General features: G+C 45.9%; 5 protein-coding genes across 5 annotated transcripts; 2 read left to right on the top strand and 3 right to left on the bottom strand.

The window, feature by feature from the left end:
* Positions 1-1,760: 1,760 nt before the first annotated feature.
* On the bottom strand, positions 1,761-3,836 carry mirC (siderochrome-iron transporter MirC; the record flags this gene model as incomplete). Its single annotated transcript, XM_040794338.1, has 5 exons — positions 1,761-1,862; positions 1,913-2,574; positions 2,631-3,365; positions 3,428-3,558; positions 3,616-3,836. 5 exons carry the CDS (start codon positions 3,834-3,836, stop codon positions 1,761-1,763), a joined length of 1,851 nt encoding a protein of 616 aa, XP_040649588.1.
* A 1,777-nt stretch (positions 3,837-5,613) lies between these two features.
* PGRI_066230 (uncharacterized protein) lies at positions 5,614-6,207 on the bottom strand (the record flags this gene model as incomplete). Its single annotated transcript, XM_040794337.1, has 1 exon — positions 5,614-6,207. The coding sequence occupies one exon, from the start codon at positions 6,205-6,207 to the stop codon at positions 5,614-5,616; it is 594 nt and encodes a 197-aa protein (XP_040649587.1).
* Positions 6,208-6,788: 581 nt separating this feature from the next.
* On the top strand, positions 6,789-8,351 carry PGRI_066220 (glycosyltransferase family 69 protein; the record flags this gene model as incomplete). The annotated part of the gene is made up of 1 exon (XM_040794336.1): positions 6,789-8,351. The coding sequence occupies one exon, from the start codon at positions 6,789-6,791 to the stop codon at positions 8,349-8,351; it is 1,563 nt and encodes a 520-aa protein (XP_040649586.1).
* An 851-nt stretch (positions 8,352-9,202) lies between these two features.
* PGRI_066210 (uncharacterized protein) lies at positions 9,203-10,774 on the top strand (the record flags this gene model as incomplete). Its single annotated transcript, XM_040794335.1, has 4 exons — positions 9,203-9,508; positions 9,700-10,476; positions 10,532-10,641; positions 10,702-10,774. 4 exons carry the CDS (start codon positions 9,203-9,205, stop codon positions 10,772-10,774), a joined length of 1,266 nt encoding a protein of 421 aa, XP_040649585.1.
* A 2,415-nt stretch (positions 10,775-13,189) lies between these two features.
* Positions 13,190-13,930, bottom strand: PGRI_066200 (uncharacterized protein; the record flags this gene model as incomplete). Its single annotated transcript, XM_040794334.1, has 1 exon — positions 13,190-13,930. The coding sequence occupies one exon, from the start codon at positions 13,928-13,930 to the stop codon at positions 13,190-13,192; it is 741 nt and encodes a 246-aa protein (XP_040649584.1).
* Positions 13,931-20,916: the final 6,986 nt, after the last annotated feature.

The following is a 20,916-nucleotide window of genomic DNA, read 5'->3' as shown; positions in this document are numbered from 1 at the left end:
TGAATGGGGCAACCCGCAGAGTGATGGAGTCTAGACGGCTAGTCTTGATACACGGTCTGTACAGTTTGATTTAACTGTATTTATATATCTAAACTGTTTACATATATGTAGTTTTTATATTTCTATACCTTTCTAAATATTGATTATGATATTTTTTTTTTAATCTCACTTATTACTATGCCAAGAGAACTCCCTCGACTCCTATAACATACTGTATAAACGGCCAACCGCTGTCGGCTAAGCGCTGTGTATCCACTGATTTTATGTTCTTTAGACCTTATAATCAAAACTACTTATAATAATACATATAAGTTTCAGTAACCGGTCTTATCAAGTTGAACAAAAGGAGGTTACCCCCGGAGTATTTTCCCCCCCCTTTTTCCCTTCGAGTTCCTTTTCTTTCACCCTTTTCCCGTGACACGAAAGGAACCGAGTAAAATATTAAAAAAAAAGCAAGTCAAAAAAAAAAAGTCCCCCCAATTTCAATATGCCGTTCACCTTCACGGGTTCCCGGTCTCCTCTTCGGCCCTAAATCTCCCCCTTTTAACCCGTTTTACATCGAGATATCTATATGGAACAAAAATACAATCACCTCGGTATTCATACCTTCATATACAGTACACCTCATACAGTCTAATCCAAATCCGCGGAGTACCCTAGTTCTTACTATTCCGTCCTCTGTAAGTGGCTTATTCTCATCACAGCTTGGCAGCCCGATCCAGATCCTGTCTCTCCACTGTCGCATTCACTGGCCGAGGTCCTTGACTCACATTACTAAGACCTCTGGCCGGGGCCCCGGAATCTATGACAGCTGACGGCTGACATGGCATATATAGATCCCAGTGTGCCCGGACAGTAGACATTGACAGTAAGCACATGCACATGCCAGGGGTGCCAGGGGTGCCGGGGAAATCCAGCTCGTATCTAATGTGTCTTTAAGCCCTCCCGTCGCGGTATCTGGTATGCATGCATGCATATATGCAGGTACCTGCATGGGTAATATACGTTGGTAGACGTGGTGCTTACTGGTGGAACACCGAGGGATATGGTATACGAGCTGAATAAGGGCTGGAAATGCGGAGAAAAGAGGGTAGTAAAAGACATAAAAAGAAAAAGACCGGATTCAATCGTTACAGCTTAGGTTTTCGAGATTTGAAATAAGGTCGACTCCTAATCCAAATTCAAATCCTTCCCGTGACGGATAGCAGTGGATATAAGGCCGCGATGCGTGAAGTTTGGGCTGGACTAGACCGGGGTATTCGATTCTGGCGTAAATCAATGCAAAGTACCTTGTCTAGTGTGCATGTCAGGGGGTATTAACTTTATTCATGGCCGTTGGAGAGAAATCAGAACCTATGCCGTAGCTGTAGGAGTGAGAGAAGCCTGTTACAACCCGAGACCGGAAAGTCGGGTCGGAATAATCGCTAGTTTGCGCAGGTTTCCTTTACGAATTATGGTTGACATACATGTATGCAGCCTGCTCTATTGAGATGATACAGCCTTATAAAGATGGACATGTCTAACCCCATGAACGGAGTAAATAATGACGCCGAATGCAAATGATGGACGAACTCATCGCCCAGCCCGAGTGAACAGAATATGTCGAGGATGTGTTTGCACCTTGCTCGAACAACCCAGCGTTTGCCGCTTGGTGGTTTATATCGAGGATGCAATAACAAAATTAAGCCATGGAAAAGTCACACAAAAAAGTTCGTAAGATCGTAATCGTCGTGTGGAAATGCACACAGGAATGCTGGGGTTTAGGTTCGTTTGGGGTGTTCGTCATTCGAGTTCGAGCTGGGCTCTCCTTCTGCCTCAACTGGAGCCGGTTTGCCCCGGGGTTTAGGACTACCGTAGCCCATCTATAATCAAGTTAGACGAGATCACCAGAAAGCACTGTTTGGCGACTTACCTTGTCAAGTTTATAATTGACCATGAGAAGACTCAACGGAATGAGGGGGAGGGTGGCGATGACAGCCAGCGTCAATAGCCGGTTCATGGTCTCCTGATACGCACGGTTGATAGCAATGCGAGTTGGAGATCCCATTGGGTACGACAGAGCGGTGGTCAGCTTGCCGAAGATTTCAGCAGCTTGGCCCTTGGTCTCCTCAGGGAGATAGCGGAGAAGCTTGTGGGGGATTGCCGAGGACCAAACAGCTCCTGAGATAGCGGCACCGACTGCACCGCCCATCTCCATGGAAGTCAGGAACATCGCAGTGGCGGCTGCGACTTCCTGGTGGCTGGCGGATGCCTGGACACCAAGCTGGACGGGGACGTTAATCAGACCGCCACCGATGCCGATTATGATTTGTGTGCCGAGCACTTGGAGGTGCGAGGCTCCTTCTCCTCGGTACAGGAGCATCAGGGCTAGGCCGGTCATGTACACAACACAGCCGATGATAATGTAGATGCGGTATCGTCGGGTATACTTGATGAGGATTGAGACACCGAATGCAGAAATGGTCGAGGCGAAAGAAAAGGTCTGGGTGACGCGGCCGGCGGTGGCAACGTCGTACCCTTGAACAACCTGTAGGTAGGAATAGAGATAAGGCTGAACAGAAAAGTAGAAGGCCACTAGGTAAGGTTAGCAACGACACCTCGAGGGTACCTAGAGCGAATAATCAACTTACTAAAATACCAGAACGCCAATGCACAGCCGGCAAGAGCGGTCCTCTGCTTGAGTAGGTGTAGAGAGAGCAGGGGTTTAGGTGCCAATTTCCGTGAAGTCTCCCAGAGCGGTAGCAGACACAAGCAGACAACACCAAGCGCGATCATGACCAAAATACTGACATTCTTCCACCCGTTCTTTGCGGAGGCCGCAAGAGTTAGGGGCACCAAAATTAATGTGACGGCAGCGGACAAAAGGGCCAGCCCACCCACATCCAGATCGTACCAGGTCCGACGCATGATGCTGAGCAAGTCAGTCCGCCTTCTGGTCCGCTTTTTGATCAGATTCAATCTCTGGGCCTTGCGTTGGTTGAAGAGTAGCGTGAGGGCGAGTGGCAGGAAGGATGCAGGCAAGATAATAGCCCACATCCCATAACCCCATCTCCATGAGCTAGTACGCAGCACTGCGCCCGCAATGGTCGGCCCGAGCCAGACCGTAACCAAAAATGGGAATTCGGGCAGAAGGGCGAGGAAGGCACGATTCAGTAAGTCACTGCTGTCGGCAATGAAGACTTGCTGGAGGATCTGCAGCCCCGTCGAGCCGGCCGAATAGAAGATTTGGGCAGAGGCGTAGGTCTGAACGTTGGTAGAGGCAGCCATTTGGATGTATCCCAGTATGTATATAAGAATGCTCAAACAGAAAGCCTCGAAGCGACCGAACACATCGGCGATCTTAGCCATAGGGGGCTTGATGACAGCTAGATATCGATTGAAGATTAGCAGCCGCACATTGCTTTGAAGCGGGGTGGTAGGTTCTCACCATTGACCACATTTTGAATAACGAGGACGGTCGAGATCAATGAGTGTTTACTGAATGCACTCGTCGCATATGCAGATAGCGACATCACAGTCTGGCCCTCTAGCGACGTACAGAATGCCATGAGGAATATACTATGCACCAAGTTAGCAGGGGCTTAGTGAAAGCATGGAGCTGCAAGCCACACGAACCTCATATAAGCTATCATTAGAGACTTAGTTGTCCAAGTCATATTGATAGCTTCAATCTTCTGGACACCCTCCTGGATTTCATCCGGCGTAGACAGTCCACTAGACTGGCCCTCAACCTCATGGTCATCCTGTAACAGTTGATCCCTTTCATCCTCCATTGTGGCATCCCCGTGTTCGATAGTGCCGTAGGACGGTCCAGAGCGTGAATCGAGAAGTGGCATCTCCGTGGCCGAGGTACCGTTACCACAAGATCGTATACGTCGAACAGGAGTATTCTCTAATGAACAACGTCCATATAAGAATAACCAGCAAGTGAGTTCGGTCTGAGATTGGTAGAAAGCATATACAGAAGACGGCGATCTTAAAAGCGGCGATTAAGCGAAAAACAGTTCATAAAAAAAGAGTTCATGCGACATCAGATGTAAGTAGCAGTGGGCGTATCACATAAAAGGGACAAAAGCCGCCCTAATTAGCAAACACTCTCGGCGCTCTTCAGCCAGATAGCCCGAACCAGTCAGATCCACAGGGGAAAAAAGAAACAACAACACGAGGTGTCAACAGCGAATCGGGGACCGGATTCGGATAGAAGAAGAAAATAAATATGGGGCGCGATATGTAAAAAGTTGTCGAAGCGCGCTTGCCTGGGGTCGACCCATGAAGGGCTATTGTATGTAAGAAGCAGGATTCGGCAGGCAGCTATGGGACAGACTGGGTGCGGAGTAGATCAGCCGTGCTTCAGAGGACCCCAAATGTAAGGGGAAGCAGGTCTTGAAGAGTTTAGGCGTATACGAAGTCGGCCTTGGGGGTTTTGCGTAAAATGACACCAAGCCCGATCGTCGGTCGCACTTATGCACGTTGATGGGGTCTGTGGTAGAGGCGTGAGGTGAGAGGCTGAGGTCCAATCTCAGCTCAACACTAGCATTCCGGCTGCACCAATACAATTCAGGAAAAAAGTGTCACAGTTGTTCAGTCATCAGGGATGTTGAAATCCTCTACCCCAAAGGTATAGGAAGATGTGTCAAAGACGGGAAAATAAAAAAAAAGGTGGAGATTCTGCCACGGGGGACCCATTTAATGTTACAATTGGAGGGGTACCCGCATGATACCTCTGTTCACTTAGTGGCATGAGCTGAGTCTTTGGTACTGCCAAGTCACTTTTTTCCGGTTCACTTCATCAGATAAGATGAAAGTTTGATTTTCTACTCTTGATGCTATATTCCTTTTTGAGCAAACATTTGAAGTTCTTTCTTACGGAATTTCACCGGAGAAATGTCTCCACTATCTGGCAGCAACATGCATTGCTACCCCAATTAACTCCGATCTAGGGAAAGCATCATGTCACTATCGGAAATATATCGGCGCCGGTCGATTGACTCAGGGCTACGGAGTCCGGAGTATATCCTTTTCCCTTTTACATCTTATCTATACAATATTTGATATATAAAGTAGTTGAAATGGAGGAAAAGGTAGGGAAATGGAAGTAATCACTGATTGACTTTCCTTCACTTGTGTCATATCAACACGCGACTGGTGTTACCTCGGCATCCGAAATAGGGCTTGTGCAGCACATACACCCGGTTGTCGGGATTACACTGCGCTAAGTATACTAGTCGGATCAGATAACTCCGATTGGGAAGGTGTAGGCTTCTGCTCTCTCCGAGGGGTAGCTACAAGTGCGCCAGCATGGCCGATCATCCATAACAAAGACTGAATAATAAACCAGGGAATCAATTTTATTGACTGGAATCTATCTTTCACAGCTGATCAGCGTCATGCCGGCCATCTTTGGAGCATACATAGTGGAGCCATGGTATGCCTGCAGCAAACTATTATCTTTATTTCTACCTTGACAGATCATGAATATTTTATTGTGCTTCTTATAATATAATCAAATGTCATCTTGCTTTATTTCATTGCTCCGATTATCTTAGTCGCGATATATATATCATAATTTGTCTGCAGTGGCCTCATCATCTACTTATTGGGCCATATACTGATCTATTCATGGTCTAGAATCAAATGACCAAAATGGACAGGCAACTCCCCACCGTCACTTGATGGCCGGGCAGCATAGACACCAACCCACAAATCCTTCACATTCTCCTCCTCAAAGACCCAAGTGATCTCCCGGATAGGGGACTTCTCCAACCCCTCAACAAGATAGATCCACAAGCTGTTATCCTTTTCCTTGACCAGTTCCAGGGTTGCCGCACCACCCCCCGAAGGTACTGGAAGCAAGCTCCAGTCTGCCCAGTTGTCTTTGGCGACAACGCTGAGGTGGGGTCGGCCATGAGTGAGTTCAATACCGCTCTTCACCCACTTCTGGCCACCATCGGCGGTATTTAGAACAAGGATCACGCCACCCTGATCATAGTTCTTCTCCCACGGAGCATTGAAGGCGACACGAATCCGCTTGAATGATTCCAGCGAGATAGACTTGTACAAGATCGGGGCTGAAAAGCGGAAGGTAGAGGGTGGCTTGGCCCATATATCTGTGGAAGCTGGTGCCTTGATGGTAAACTCCGAAGGAGGGGTACCATTGCCTGGCACTTTGGCATCTGAGTTGGCAAATTTAAATTGTGATTGCGACATGGTAGGATGTGGAATGCGGGGAAGCGGTATAATGTAAGAGGTATGTCCAGTCCCACGCCGCAGATATTTGGGCAAGTGGGTAGATTCGAAGTGGAAAGTTGAGGATTTTGGAGTAAGCGAATACAGAGAGTAAGCGGAAAGATAAATGATTTCATCTGGGTGAACAGAACAGGCAGTGCCCCGGCTTCAGGCTACGTCACTACATACCGGAACTTCCATCTAGAATCATATTATAGGTTTGTTTATGCTGGAGTCATCTGTATGACCAGATGAGTAGATATACTATCAATTAAACTATCACTTCAATGTTTCATTTCCCTATCTACAATAATATTCCTTGAATTCAGAGACACTTGAGTTCTATGCTGTACATCATATGCATTGCGCGATATCATCACGTGATTGTATTGATGATGTAAGTTATCGTGGACAACCCCCCGGCCCACCTGGAGGTCCGAGGGAAAATCATCAAAGTTGCTTTTTGACTTATCATGATAATGGCCGCTGCGTGCCACCTCATTGGATCAATTTGCAGTTAAAGATAGTCCCAAGGGTGTATACCCATTCGGAGACACACCACCATGACTGCACGACTACTTCATCCCGATGAATGGGAGCTCGCCTCACGATCCTCAGTTGATTCGCAGGGGACGTTCAACCTTGACGAGGACGATTTTGAAGCACAAGTCCCTTCTTCATCCAAATTTGGCAAGCGCCAGCTGCCCTGGTTCTCCCGAATTATCTCTTCGGCATCAGCAGGCTATCGCCGCCTAAATAACCCTTCTAGACCGGCCCTCGCAGGCACACCACGACCGAGCTGTTCTCGACGTTTCTGCATTCGCCGTTGTTGCTACCTCCCCGTTGTCGCCGGCATTGTTTTTGTCCTTGCGCTTTTTACCTCGATGCTCTTCCCGTCATATACCCATCTCCCCGCACATTACTCTACACTCCGCAAAACAGTACTCGAGAGCTCATATCCCGGACGAGGCAATCCCCGCCAGGAGAAGGTCTTTATTGCAGCAAGTCTGTATGATAGCGGTGGCAAGCTTGCTAAGGGTCAATGGGGAGCACAACTCCTGGAGTTGATTGATCTGCTTGGACCTGACAATGTGTTCCTGAGTATCTACGAGAATGACAGCGGGGAGGAGGGAGAGAGCGCATTGCGCGCATTAGAGGAGCAAGTGAAGTGCCAGAAATCCATTGTTATTGAAAAGCACCTGGACCCGAAGACAATACCGACTGTGACCATTCCCGGTGGGTCAGAGCGAATCAAGCGCATTGAATATCTGGCTCAGGTGCGGAATCGAGCACTAGAGCCATTGACCGACCACCCGGAGATGAAGTTCGATAAGCTACTCTATCTGAACGATATCCTCTTCCATCCCTCCGAGGTACCCCAGCTCTTATTCTCGACAAACGCCAACGAAGATGGTGTTGCCCAATACCGTGCAGCCTGCGCCGTAGACTTCGACAACCCTATCAAATTTTACGATACATACGCCACCCGAGATCTTGAAGGCTATAGCATGGGTCTTCCCTTCTACCCATGGTTTACGTCGTCGGGCAAAGGCGAAAGCCGAAGCGATGTGCTTGCCGGCAAAGACGCAGTGCGAGTGCGCAGCTGCTGGGGCGGAATGGTGGCATTTGATGCCAAATACTTCCAAACTGGCTCGCCGCCTACAACCCCCAACCCAGTACGCTTCCGCTCCGGAAAGGATCTCTTCTGGGAGGCATCTGAATGCTGCCTCATCCACGCGGACATCCAAGATGCGCCAACCAACGTCGACGAGATCACCGATACGGGCATCTACATGAATCCGTTCGTGCGGACCGCTTATGACCACCGAACCCTCTCTTGGCTTGGAGTCACCCGCCGTTTCGAGGGGCTGTACTCTTTCCTCCACAACCTAGGAAACCACCTTGTCGGTCTGCCTTGGGACAATCCCCGCCGCGCGGAAGTCCCCGGTCAAACTGTGCAGGAGACTGTGTGGGTTCCGGATGCCACTCAAGCTGGTGGCTCTTTCCAAGTCGTTGACCGGGTTGCGGGTAATGATGGCTACTGTGGTCGTCGTGGCCTTCAAGTTATCGTTGAAAACCGTAAGCCTGGGCAGAAAGGATTTGAGAGTATTCCTGTTCCATCGTAGAAGCTTTAATGTTCTGGAATCAGATACCCTTTCTACTCATTCTTGTTATATAGATTTGCTCATCTTTTGGTGTCTTCGGTGTATTGATAGTTTTATTGGAGAGGGAGCATCAAATAAGTAATATATCAATGTTTCCATGTCTACATCTCATACCAACACACACAACAGTGAGTTTGGACTTCGGAAAATGAAGTTTCAAATATAAAGACAAGTGAGTAGTTATTGCTATATATAGCCATTGCAGCCCAACCTTCAAATAGTAGATTTCTTGCATGTATCTATTGCAATAGGGTCTTTTATATTAGGAGAGAACTAAAATCAAAACAGAAAACTAACTCGAAAGGGTGATTTACTCTCCGTTTATATCTAGATGTTACTTGACCTCGGACTGGAAATCACCGAGACTACCAATAGAGGAAGACTGCAGACCATCCTCAAGAGGTATCACGGCCCCTCTTCTAGCTTGATGAACAAGATATCTTCTAAGACATGAACAGGTTGATGAAAGTCCAAAAGCACTGTTTGTTGAGATCATTCCTTTGTTAGACATCCTAGGAACAGTGTGAGTCTTCTAGAGACCTGATCTAATGAAAAGTACATAAGTATAGGTATAGATGTGAATAACTCTGGGCAGTTCTCTTCAGATTTGATGGGGAGGAAGTAGAAGTGATCAAGTGATTTGAACCTCAGCGTCGTGACGGTCAATTTGGGAAAGAACAGCCCACGCGTGTGCCTTCCAAGTTGAACACCATTCTACGTGTCTACGTGTTTGCGTGTCTCTATCTAATAAATTCCAATGTTTTGTTTTCTTTCCTCCTTCTTCTCCTTCACCTCTATTGTCTCATTCTATCATGGAGATGCCTACTGTTATTGGACCTAACGGTCTGGCCCCGTTTACCATCGAGGAACAGGCCGATTTCAAGCTCACCACAAAGGTAATCTACGACGTCATCTCGAACTGCAAGATGATCAGCCTGGAGGAGAGCATCCACGCCCCGGCAGCTGTGCGCAACGCTGCACGGGCAAACCGCCTTGCTGCCGAGAATATGGTGTCGGCTCAGATGGCCGCTCGCCGTTCCGTTGAGCTTGGGAACTCGGGTGATATGCCTATCCTTTATGATGCCTCGAATGGCCAAAATGCTAAGCAGGTTGGAAATGTATGTCTTACCCTTCCCCCCATTCACACCCTCATCAACACCTTGACCTTTCCCACTGCATGTCATCCTCTCTCTTTGACTCGCTGCCGTTGCTGGTTCTTGTTTTATCCATGGCCTCTTTGCATTGCCGTCGCTCTTCAGAATAAGACTCTTTCTATTAGTGACTTGTGTCTCATACTGATCTTTCATAGGGCATCAATCCACGTGCCAAGCCGTTCGTTCCCGCTGCCGTCGCTTCTGCTGCCAAATCTGCCGGGCCCCAGAAAGGTGCTAGAAGACTCCGCCGTCGCATTGCCAATAATGGTGTCACCCAGGACATCGCTACTAACAAAAAGGCTGCAGATACTCCCATCGAGACTGGTGCTGGAAGCAAGTACGCAGGCAACGATTCCACTGCTGGTTCTAAGTCGTACCAGGAGACTGAATCCATCGGGGATGAGGAGTCCACTGGTTCCCTCAAGAAGCAGAGAGGTCTTACTGCCCCGGCCGACTTCATGAAGCAAGTCCGTCTGCTCAACTTGCAGAAGAAAACGGCACCCAAGGTTGTGCCTGCTGGACCGCCTCGTCGAATTGTCTTCGGAAACCTTCCCGAGTGGGCCAACATTTCCGGTATCCTGCACCTTGTTTACGGTGGTGCTATCGAGCGCGCTTGGAGTGAGAATGGCGAAGTCATCGTTCAGTTTATCGAGCAAGAGGACTGCGTCAAATACTATGAGAACCACTCTGGTGGAATCAGGGTGAACGATGGCGACGACGAGCTGATTATTTCGGTTGCTATGCCCGAGGAGGGTTTGCAGGACCACGCTGAGCTTTCGAAGCGTGTCGAAGAGGGAGCGTCGCGTGTCGTTTGTCTGTCTGGCCTCCCCACTGACTTCAAGACTACTGATAACGAAGAGATCCTGGGTATTGCCGCCGATCCGGCCTGGGGTAGCAAGAGCTTCGACCACATTCTGATCAAGCAGGCTGAGGTAAGTTTTCGCGCCAGCAGTGTATTTGGAGTTTCTACTAACATATTTTTCCCAGTCTGGTGTGGATGTCTACATCTTCTTCTATGACCTTCATGGAGGTTGGGACTTCTTGCAAAGCATCAAAGATGGACCATACGACTGCATTGCCAACTTCGAAGTTGACCCGTAGGTTGCCAGCTTAGAGTTTCTCCACATGAGTTCTTTGCTGACTAGTTATTCCACCAGATGCGCTCGCGCCGAAGGCTTCCACTTTGTTGATGAGCCTAATCAGATGTTGTCCAACATTGTCATCGAGTAGTTGGGTATGCTGAATATCCATCCACAGCTACCACATCGAGGATGAGGCTATTGATTTGTTGACAGTGAAGGGGAGGAGCCACAAGGAACTCTGGATGATCTTTTCTATTTGTTTTCGATGGGTTTTTCAGTTAGTGATTCTTCCTCTTGTTAGGACATGATTCTATCTACCGTAACCCAATCAATGAAACACAAGTTAGTTTTTTGAGAACACCGCAGTGGGAACACGGGAGCCACCATGGTATATAGCACCTGCTATAGTAGGAAAAACCTCAATATGGACATGTCGGTCAACCACGATGCCCGGCAGCCGTACAACGTAGATCCCTACATGCTCCACAACGACAAAATAGGAAATACGAAAGACTCTTCGGAGCTAAAAGAAAACATGGAATGATCACGTACTCCGTACTCCGTTGTGATCCGTACATATCGCTAAGCATAAGAGCTAATTGGATAGGATTTAGATTAAATTAGTTACGAACTATATCGGCATTTGCAGTACCCCTCCTGCTCTTTGCGTATTAGTGCTGATAAGATTCGACAGAGTGAAAGAAGGAGACTGGTCAATTGGGAGTTTATTGTGGAGTTTTTCGGATTTAGTGCGAACTATGCGAACTATGCGAACTAGTTGTGGATATTTCAGTTCTATAATACAGAGACACGAGTCCTCGGAGATATGTTAATTTTTGTACCATTACTTTTTCAATTCCTGTAGACCTTACTCCGTACAAGATGAGTTCCTGTGTGATACAACTGTACCACTATATCGTTCTTGTTCCCTTCTATGTCTATATACGGTGTATGCTTTTGAAATATTCAATTCACAATTCCCCTTCAATGTTCATTACTGCATCGTATTATACACATACAGCCCTTTTAGCCGGAAATTCCCCCCTTATAAACGAAACACCTCTATATCAACCTTCAATATACCTCTGAAGATCAAACCCTCATCAATTCGAATGTTCTTTTCAGATTCTACAATATTCGCATTTTATACCCATTTACGTACTCAACAACCTTAACTTATTGGCCCCTTATTACGCCCAGCCCCACAGCTCAAAATACCACGAGAATGAGGCTGAGACATATCGGAATTTATCCTTCTATCAGAGAAAAAAAAAAGACTCATGGAGCTCGCGGGAGTGAATTCCCGAACCCGGACACGCTAGAAATTGATAGGATTGGTCCCATTGCATGTTCCCTTTTTGTCCGACGATCTTTAACCGTTGGGGTTATAAGTTAATATCAGAAGGGAAACGAAAAATAGAAAAAAAATAAAAGCAGCAAAAGCACGACATGTCAATTCTGTTCCTTATCTGGACTCATCACAGTCAATTATCAAGTACTGACATCTATTGTACTAGGGATCACCCCATTAGGCGCGTTTACCAATCTACCGATTAAATATCAAAGGAAACCAATCAGACTGAAACGAGCAATTGGTCCCCGAGATTGTACGCACAGCATATACGGGATATCATCTGCCAATGCAATTTCGTAGCCTAAGCCCCTAACATGCCCGTCGCCCCGGTCTTGGGAGCCATAGTGGGAAATACTATTATAGTTACGTATTTGCTCAGACCTACGATCTTCATATTCAGACATACAGAGTACATATACGAATTGCACTCGCCTTGGCATGAAGGATTGCATGAGACCCCCACGATCGACGGATCTGAGGGATTGGCCGGGCTGTGGATAGGTCCTTTCCTTAGCACGGTCTAGCCCACGGTATTAGCCGGCTGTACCGAGTAAAAAGTGAGTAATAATTTATTCTGCCGAGGGAATAACGGAAATGACTGTTATGGTGCATATACATGTGGAAAACATGTACAATCGTCGGTCTACTCCAACGGTTATTTCGGGTATCCTTCCTGTGCAGATTGAACCAGGCCCAAACTGCGCCGAATCTCAAATAAGGCGAGGAAGGACCATGTGCGTTACTCGGGATTTGGACAAAGGGATTATTTGCTTGGTATGCGTGGGTGGGAAGGACAAAAGCAAGGGGATCTGTCTGGGTGTTGAACAACCATGCAGAAAGGATGAAAATTCAGCCTTGGGAGATGTGTGATGCGTCATACCGGTGAAGGCTTTGAAAAAAGTCACGACTTCTATAGTAATATCTAGATCTAAATCCGAATGATATTGACTCTCAGAGTATGGATTGCTCCATACAACGTATTGTAGATATTATATACCCAGAAACAACCCGTTGGGAAGTGTGGACGTAAAAGAAAAGACAGGAACCCGAGTGGAAGAGGGTAAACGAGAGAACATCAAAAAGACAACAGACCTCCCACGCTGAACAAGAGGTATCTTAAATAAAGACGAAGACCGACCCACGCAAAAAAAAAACAAATTTGACCTCCCAAACCAAACAAAAAAAGAACAGTCGCAACACAATATCCCCCTACTTCCTCATCCAATGATACCAAACATTAGTATATTCCCTAACACCAAACTTAGGCGCAGCCCCATGGTCCCCCGCCAACGCAGCAGAAGCACCCTCCCTCAGGAACTCCCCATCGCGCATGCGCCTCTGCTCGCGCAAAGTAGGACACTTCTTCTCCTTGATGAAGCGATAAAACTTGCACTGGATACCCTGGAAGCCACGTCTCTGGCGATCCGGGAACTGGCGATTGAAAGCCTCACGGACCTCCTTCCACTCTTGACACAAGTCAACGCGGTGGTACCAGATGAAGTACATTTCCTCTTCCTCGTACTTTGGCCGAGGGGGACGACGGCGGTCGCCGTTAGTAGAGGAAGAGCTTGAGACGCTGGAAAAGCGCTCGCGGGAATGGTACGGGTCTGGCGAAGAGGGCGCGGACAGCGAGCTTTGGTTTGTGCTTCCGCTAGAGCGTTTTGTTGTGGCCGTGGGCCGGTAGGTGAAGAACATTTGGTGGGATTGGGGTTGGTTTACGCTGTGGTGACTGGCGTTTGTGCTGGTGCTTTGGGATGTTGCTGTTGTGGTTGTGGATAGTGCGCCTGGGCTGGTGTCGTGGTAGTTTCGATTGTACCAGTAGTTAGGGCTTGAGGGGAAGCTTGGTGAAGGTTGTTGGTAGCTGTGACGATAGGATGGGATTGAAGCATGTTGAGTGCGTGGAGAGTCGTAGTCTCCATCGCCTGGGTTGAGTAAAGCGTCGATTTTCATTTTGCTTTGTCGTGCTGATGGCAGTGTTGAGTATGTTTCCATTTTGGATGTACGTCAAACGAATTTATAGAAATGCTCAGACCAAGTTTGATAGTGGAGATATAGAGTATATCAAAAGAGCCAATGCAGTACAGAAAGGGAAGTATAAGAGTATCGGGGTAACGGGCAAGGTTTATAGATCTTGTAGAAAAAGAAAAGAGACACTTCTTAAATGGAAGGAAAAAACAAGAAATTAGAAAAATAGTCGCTGTTGGGTGCACTGAGCTGTTCCTTTGGCCCCCCCTGTATAGCTGTGTACCGCGGATACAGGCTCCATGGGCTAACAGGGGTCCTTTATTTTTTTCTATTTTTTTAATTTTTTTTGAAGTGTTCGGTTCCACCCCCAGATAATTAAAAAAATATAAATATTAAATATTAAACCGGTGAACCGGACAGACTCACTCCGTCTTCGGACTGTATTGTTATTTTCGCCACTTAATTTGATATATTTGTGGCAATGAATAGCTTCGGTCTACGGAGTACTCCGTGTCTTAACTTTTTTTGTTTTCATTTCTTTGGAAGGGAGGTAATTCTGTTGGAGTTCCATGGCTCTATTTTGCTTTTTTTTTTTTTTGTATGCAAATTACAAAACGGGGGCCACGCGGTATCCAAAATTACATACTTTTAGCCTTTGCAATGCCAAGGTGAAATTTATGAATGACAAATATTGCGTAGAATATCAAAAGCAGTTACCCAAGAACATTGTAAAGAACAATTTCCTATCTCTGCAACTATGACATGACTATGACATGAGTTAGGTGATAGGAGATTCTTCGGGGAGACATATGAATATAATGTATACCAATGAAAAACAAAATTAAAGAGATGAAGAAATGATGAAATGAAGAAATCGTGTGCATTTTCTATTTTAGTGTCAATGTTTCATTTACACTGTCCAACACACGGTACCCGTTCATGTGAGAAGTGGATAGGTAACTAATTGACACAGTCAGATGGTGTTTTATTTTTTCATCCTTTTCTTTTTTTTCGAGTCATGGATGTGGAAGGGGAAAAGAGTGCAGAAATTAAAGAAAAAATAATAAAAAAAAACCAACACTAACGCCCGGCGTCTATTGGTAGACGCAAAAGTCATCTGTTGCGACGTACGCCATGGCCCTGGGACGTCAGGACGAATGAGCGTGATGAGCTAATGCAAGCTCAATTTAGCTGCCAACACATCCTAGTATTTCTATTATGAAGAAGACTGTGGCACATAGTTTCTCCTCTATCCTCTTCAGGGCCAGATATACCAGATGTAAATAAATGTAACCGAGAATATAGTAGATATCGTGAACCGTGGTTTGTTTTTTTTATTCTAAACACCCGACGCGGGGGCGAATTGGGGAAAATCCAATAGCTCGTTAACTCGGTAGCAGCCGATACGGATTTCCCGCGCAGTCAACTTGCAGAATAAAATCTGTGATGCAACTTCTCTCCACCGGTGTTTAGATGTTACTCGCGTGATAATTTTCCTATGCGCCATTTTCCACTCGAGCGGCGCCTTGACCAAGTTGATCGTCACTCATCTGCAGCCGCCAACGGTTTCCTTGGATTTTCGTCAGAGCTTTATATATGAAGATTTAAAACAAAGTATATACAATAGCCAGGTATAGGGTACAGGTATCGAGGTATCCGGTATATAAACATGTATCTAATTGCCTAAGAGACATGCAATCTCCTCAAATTGAGAGAGAAAAAAGAAAGGGTAAAAAAGAAAAAGGCAGAAACGTTGCGATAATTCTGCGGCGCAGTCAACTTGCGCAAGCGTGAAATTCATCAATTAGGGCGCTATGGACTAGTTCTGTATGGCCCGTTTCTTCCGAGACCCCCTTGGCAAGCCCTTACAATCCTAGTCCCTGAAGCCCCCCCCTCCCGATTCCCTGCAGATCGGATCAACATGGCTCCCCCCGGAGGCTAAGACCAGCCTTTCCCCCTCTCCACTCTATTTTCTTTGTCTGTCCATATCCAATCACATTACTTCTAGCCGTTCGTCAGTCGCGTAGCCGCAGACAGTTTCAGTCACGTGTTAAGATACTCCAGTATTTTTTACAGAACATTTCCCTGTCTTTTTTCTTTTCTTCAAAACACATGATATAAGAGTAAGTATATCACAACTATAGCGTATATGCAAATGATATGCACATTTCACGCTGTGACCTCAAAACAAACTCCTTCCTTAATAGACATACATATCTCCGTGATGGCAAACAAGAAAAAGAACAGGGTAATTTCCAAGTTAATTATTGTCACATTTGCGCGAGTCATGATGTGCATAGCATTGCATCCAACCAAGGGCGCCAAAAAAAACAACAAATTTTTAATTTAATCAAATCCGGAACGTGGTTAGATTGGTCAAAAATTTATGAGTATCTAACCAATCATCCTTCTCCCATAACCCAACGTCTGATGATTTCCTATATTTCCTTTTTTCGGTCTGAGCCGCGTAGATCGTTGAGATATGTCGAAAACTCCTTTTTAGTTAATTATCTTTTTTTTTCTTTGTAATTTTGTTTACTCTTTGTTTGTATCTCAATTATGAGAATCTAAGTTAACTGTACAGGGTTAAATTCCAAATCTATGATCCTTGGCTGTTCTGAGGGCTCTGCAGCTGTCCAAAGTCAGCAGCCAAGAACGCTATGTCCCGTTTCCAGACGTTAGCGATAGCCGCCGACTGCCCCACGCTGCAGCACGCAATTAATTGGGTAATATCGGTCTCTACTTGACTATCCTCTTAGCCTATGTTGATGCATGCTTGGGGGGTAGATATGAGCATTGTTCTCCGTACTTTAGACCTTTCAGACCTCGATCTAGAATCCATTCAAATCTGGACCTTTCTTCTCTCGGGCTTCCTCAAATCTCCTCTCCCGCATTTGAAACGGGATGGACCCGTCGACAGGGGGAATGACTCGTTTGATGCGCAAATTTCCGAAAATCGCATCATGGATACTACATCGCAGGGAGATCAGGTTCCAACAAGTTTTGGATGGAGCCCGGAGACGCGCAGTCACTGCGCAACACTCGGGGAACATGGGAACCCACAGCTTTAGACCGAGCATTAGAGGCAAAAACGTTTCCTAACGGAGAGGATAGGCACTCCCTCCCCACAACGGGATAAAAAGTTCACTCTGTACATTTGTTGGTGCATAATACCGATGTGTTTGGCTGCTACTCCGTTCTCCATACACAAGGATGTTCCAAATGATTTCCAATAGCCTTTTACAAACCCTGCAAGCTGGAATCCCCTCTATCCATGGATCGAAATTTGGGGATTAGAGCCCCGAACTACGCCGAACTGTCAGATCGAACGCGTGGCATGATACAGTACGGGGGCCTAACACTTCGTGACCGCAGAATAATGCTTAATTTGGGATTAACTATGGGGTATGTTGTAGGGGGCCATGGTAAACTGGTCACAGTGGTCATAGCTCTATGACTATAGTTACCAACAAGCTACCTAAAAAGCATTTGGCTGGGCGCGGTGAGCATTGGCGCGAGCACCTGACAGTGACCTCCTGCAGGTAAAAACGACTATCCCGAGAACCCCGGTAATCCCGCAAAGTACTGGCTGTTGTTGGCTGTTGGCTGCTGGGGCCCGCTGAAGGCGTAAAACACAGACGCCAGTGTTGCAACATCAGATCATGGGTCCGGGCAATCTCCAACGAACTATCTCTTGGCTATTAATTAGTTGTAACGATCTAAAATAATAATAAAATGCGGTCAAAAAAAAAAATTAAAGAAACATTATTAATCAATTCCGTAACTCCTCTCGGCTTTTCGCTCTTCGGATCCGAATCCCCTATCTAGTTATACATAGGCCCAGATTCAGCCTTCTGGCTTTTTACCCTCGGACATTCGGCGTATGTTTCAGCCGCATGGTGACAAGCGTGCAGGCATTTCTCGCACTAGACACGACGCCTACATTAGTAGCTGTATGTTGGCAGGTCCTTTTACTACATGCAGTAAGTATGTTATAGTGTCGCAGTATCTTCCTCATTTGGTATACGAAGTACGGAGTAGTACAACATAGGCGTAGACTTGGTTGATGTGCAATAGTGTAAAGTCTTAAAGCCGTATATCTCCGCTTCTTGGACCCCACGCCATTCATTCCCACTAGAACGATAGACGGGGGCCGACCCAATCCTGCACGGTTCGATCCAGCGCAGCTCACCCGCAATAAAATTAAACATTTTCTGTAATTCTCTGACATACGTCTCTCGGCATTCGGGGCCAAATACTCAACGTAGCAAAAATTATACCCCCTGTACAGAGTACAGAGTACCAATGAACTGGATACCTAATCAAAATGAGGGAAAAGGAAATATGCCAAGCAAGCTCAATATCCAGTATCTACTAGTGCCACCAGCTTCTTTTCCCATATTCAGTCTAGGGCGAGGGAGGTACACCCGTGGACGTCTGTCACCTTTGTCTGAAGGAGATCTAACTTTTCGGCAGTGAGGATCTGTAATTTTTATCAAAAAGAAAAAAAAAAAAAGAAGTTTGTAATCCATAACGCTCGAGCACAAAGAAAAAAAAAATTGGTGGGTTTTTTTCAAATTCAATTTTCAAAGCAAAATTACCACAATCCAAGTTTGGCTCAAAGAGCACCAAACGACTAGACTCTGAATTCCACCACGCTTCTGGAATCGATCGACGCGCAAATCACAAAGAAATGATAAGCGAAGCAACGAATAAGGATCTTCGGTCAAAATTACAAAGCTAGCTCTCTCTATTTAGGCATTATACACAGTTTGTCTTAGATATTGTATTTTAAAATTTCCATTACGTTAATTACTTGCTTACTGGCTAAAGAGCTATGTTGTAACACGCTAAATATCAACTGTGGACGGAGTATCATTCAGCCTGACTTGTATCTTGTAGATTGTTCTGGATAATATATCAGTCATAATCCATTAATATATTGTCGAAACTCATCCAATCCGCGACGCTGGATATCCACAAGGAATCCCAAAAGAATTAATATCACGCAGGGTTATTGCATGATGCCTTCCCACCTTCTTTGAAATACTATAATCTCCAGTCCACTATTGGATGCCGTCTTTTCTATTGTCGATCTTCTTCACAACTTGTGCCAGGCTAAGTGGGTATAGCTTCACATTTTGTACCATGGCAATTCATTTTCTCTCGTGTTTTGCTCTTCCTCTGGCTTAGTGGCTAATGAGATAGAGTACAACATATATTGTGTTCCAGATGTTGTAATTCTAGGCTCTTGCCACAGCTAGCCACCATTGTCCGCCCCCAAACTAAAAAAGCTCAACCCTGGTTGTGGAGAAGTGCCTATAAGCACTAGTGACACGTGGAATTTCGTCACGAACTGACAAGAGGCTGTGCTTATTTCTTACTTCATTCCTTCGTTTAGTCTGACATGCCATTAGCTTGATCCTGATTATAGTTCTAGAACCGGGTTGTTATGTCGGGGTTTGCTGAAAGCCTAACAGGATTTAGACAATGCAGAGATATATATATATCCATAAATGTAGTATATAGTTACACGGCATATGGTATAACGAACCCCACACAATTTACGGAGGACGTACTCCGTGCTATTTAGTTTCTGATCTGCAAACAACTCTTCACAGCACGATCTGTCGAGTGCAATCCTGGTCTGTGCAGTACGGTCGCATCATACATATAAATTATTGAACGGAGTACCAGTCTTCAGACCTTAAATTGGCCCACTAACCATCTCATCTCATATTTTGATAGGGTAGGGCGTAAATGCAAAGTTCAACCGGTTGTATGTGGAGAACAACGGCATTGTTAGTTCAATATACGAGGAAACCTCCACTATAACGTATTGGCAACAGGGCTATGTGAATATATTGGATCCTGCAGAATATGAAAATATGAAAATTTCCACTGTGGATCCTGATCAGCCCCGGGGGCCTGATCTAGCACGGAAACTGTAACACAACAGCCGATCGAAGGCTATGCCGTGAAACGAGAAGATGTCGCCATACCTACAAAGTACTATAGCCTATAATTTAGCGAGAAAGAGATTTCCACTGCAAGGCGTGGGGTGACTAGGACATTGCGTATGGGGAGATGTGACATAGAGGATCCTTCGAAAAGAAAGAAAAAAGAAAAAAAAAAAGTCAAAAAAAAAGTCCAAGAAACCAACAGTTAGAGACACCTCCCATTCGTCAGAATTGAATATGACTACCAAGAAAACAATATCATCACTTCGCGTCGACTTACGATTATGAGCGACCGTGGGGATCATATGTCAAATGCAGAAAGTCAAATGCGCCTTAACGTCCTGACATTGTACACGTCTTCGGCTATACCTAAAACAGTAAACAGTCGAATGCGCGTCCTCTATAACTATCGGTGAGTCCTAGGTCAATGCCCACACGTGCGTATCACTTCCCGAGCCACGCCAATCAGCCTCACGGTTTGACGAAAATGGCGAAGCACTAATGCTGCCACCATCACACCGAAGCCAGAGAGTCGGGTCATTAGCCCCGGGATCAGGCCTTCTGGCATAAGCTATTTTGCATGATGTTTCAGCTGATAAAAACCGGTTGGATACTGGATGTCTTAATGTGTGTCCCTTCGGGATTTGCTTGTTTGTGGATGGTGAGTGGTTCGAATGGAAGAAGGTGGGGGGGACTATGATTTTGGTGTGTAGTATTCGTCTTAGCTTGATGTTGAGGTGGTATTTGTGTGTGCTTTTGGCAGGATATAGCTCTGTATCTGGTTTAGGCACGGCTTTTCTTCGTGAATTTCTCCGAATTCTGGATTCCGGAGTATAGTATATTCCTGATGAAGTATAATCCCCATACTACAGAGTGTAGACATCGGAGGGATCCATTTTAACTCCATACACCCACTTTTTGTACTCAAATATTATTAGCTGTAAAGTACGGAGTATAATCGGGGACTATGTATCATAGTTATGGTAGATCTTCAGGTATTCTTCAGTAGAT

Source organism: Penicillium griseofulvum, assembly GCF_001561935.1.
Source record: "Penicillium griseofulvum strain PG3 chromosome Unknown contig_91, whole genome shotgun sequence".
Taxonomy (NCBI): domain Eukaryota; kingdom Fungi; phylum Ascomycota; class Eurotiomycetes; order Eurotiales; family Aspergillaceae; genus Penicillium; species Penicillium griseofulvum.
This window is presented reverse-complemented; position numbering and strand designations above follow the sequence as displayed.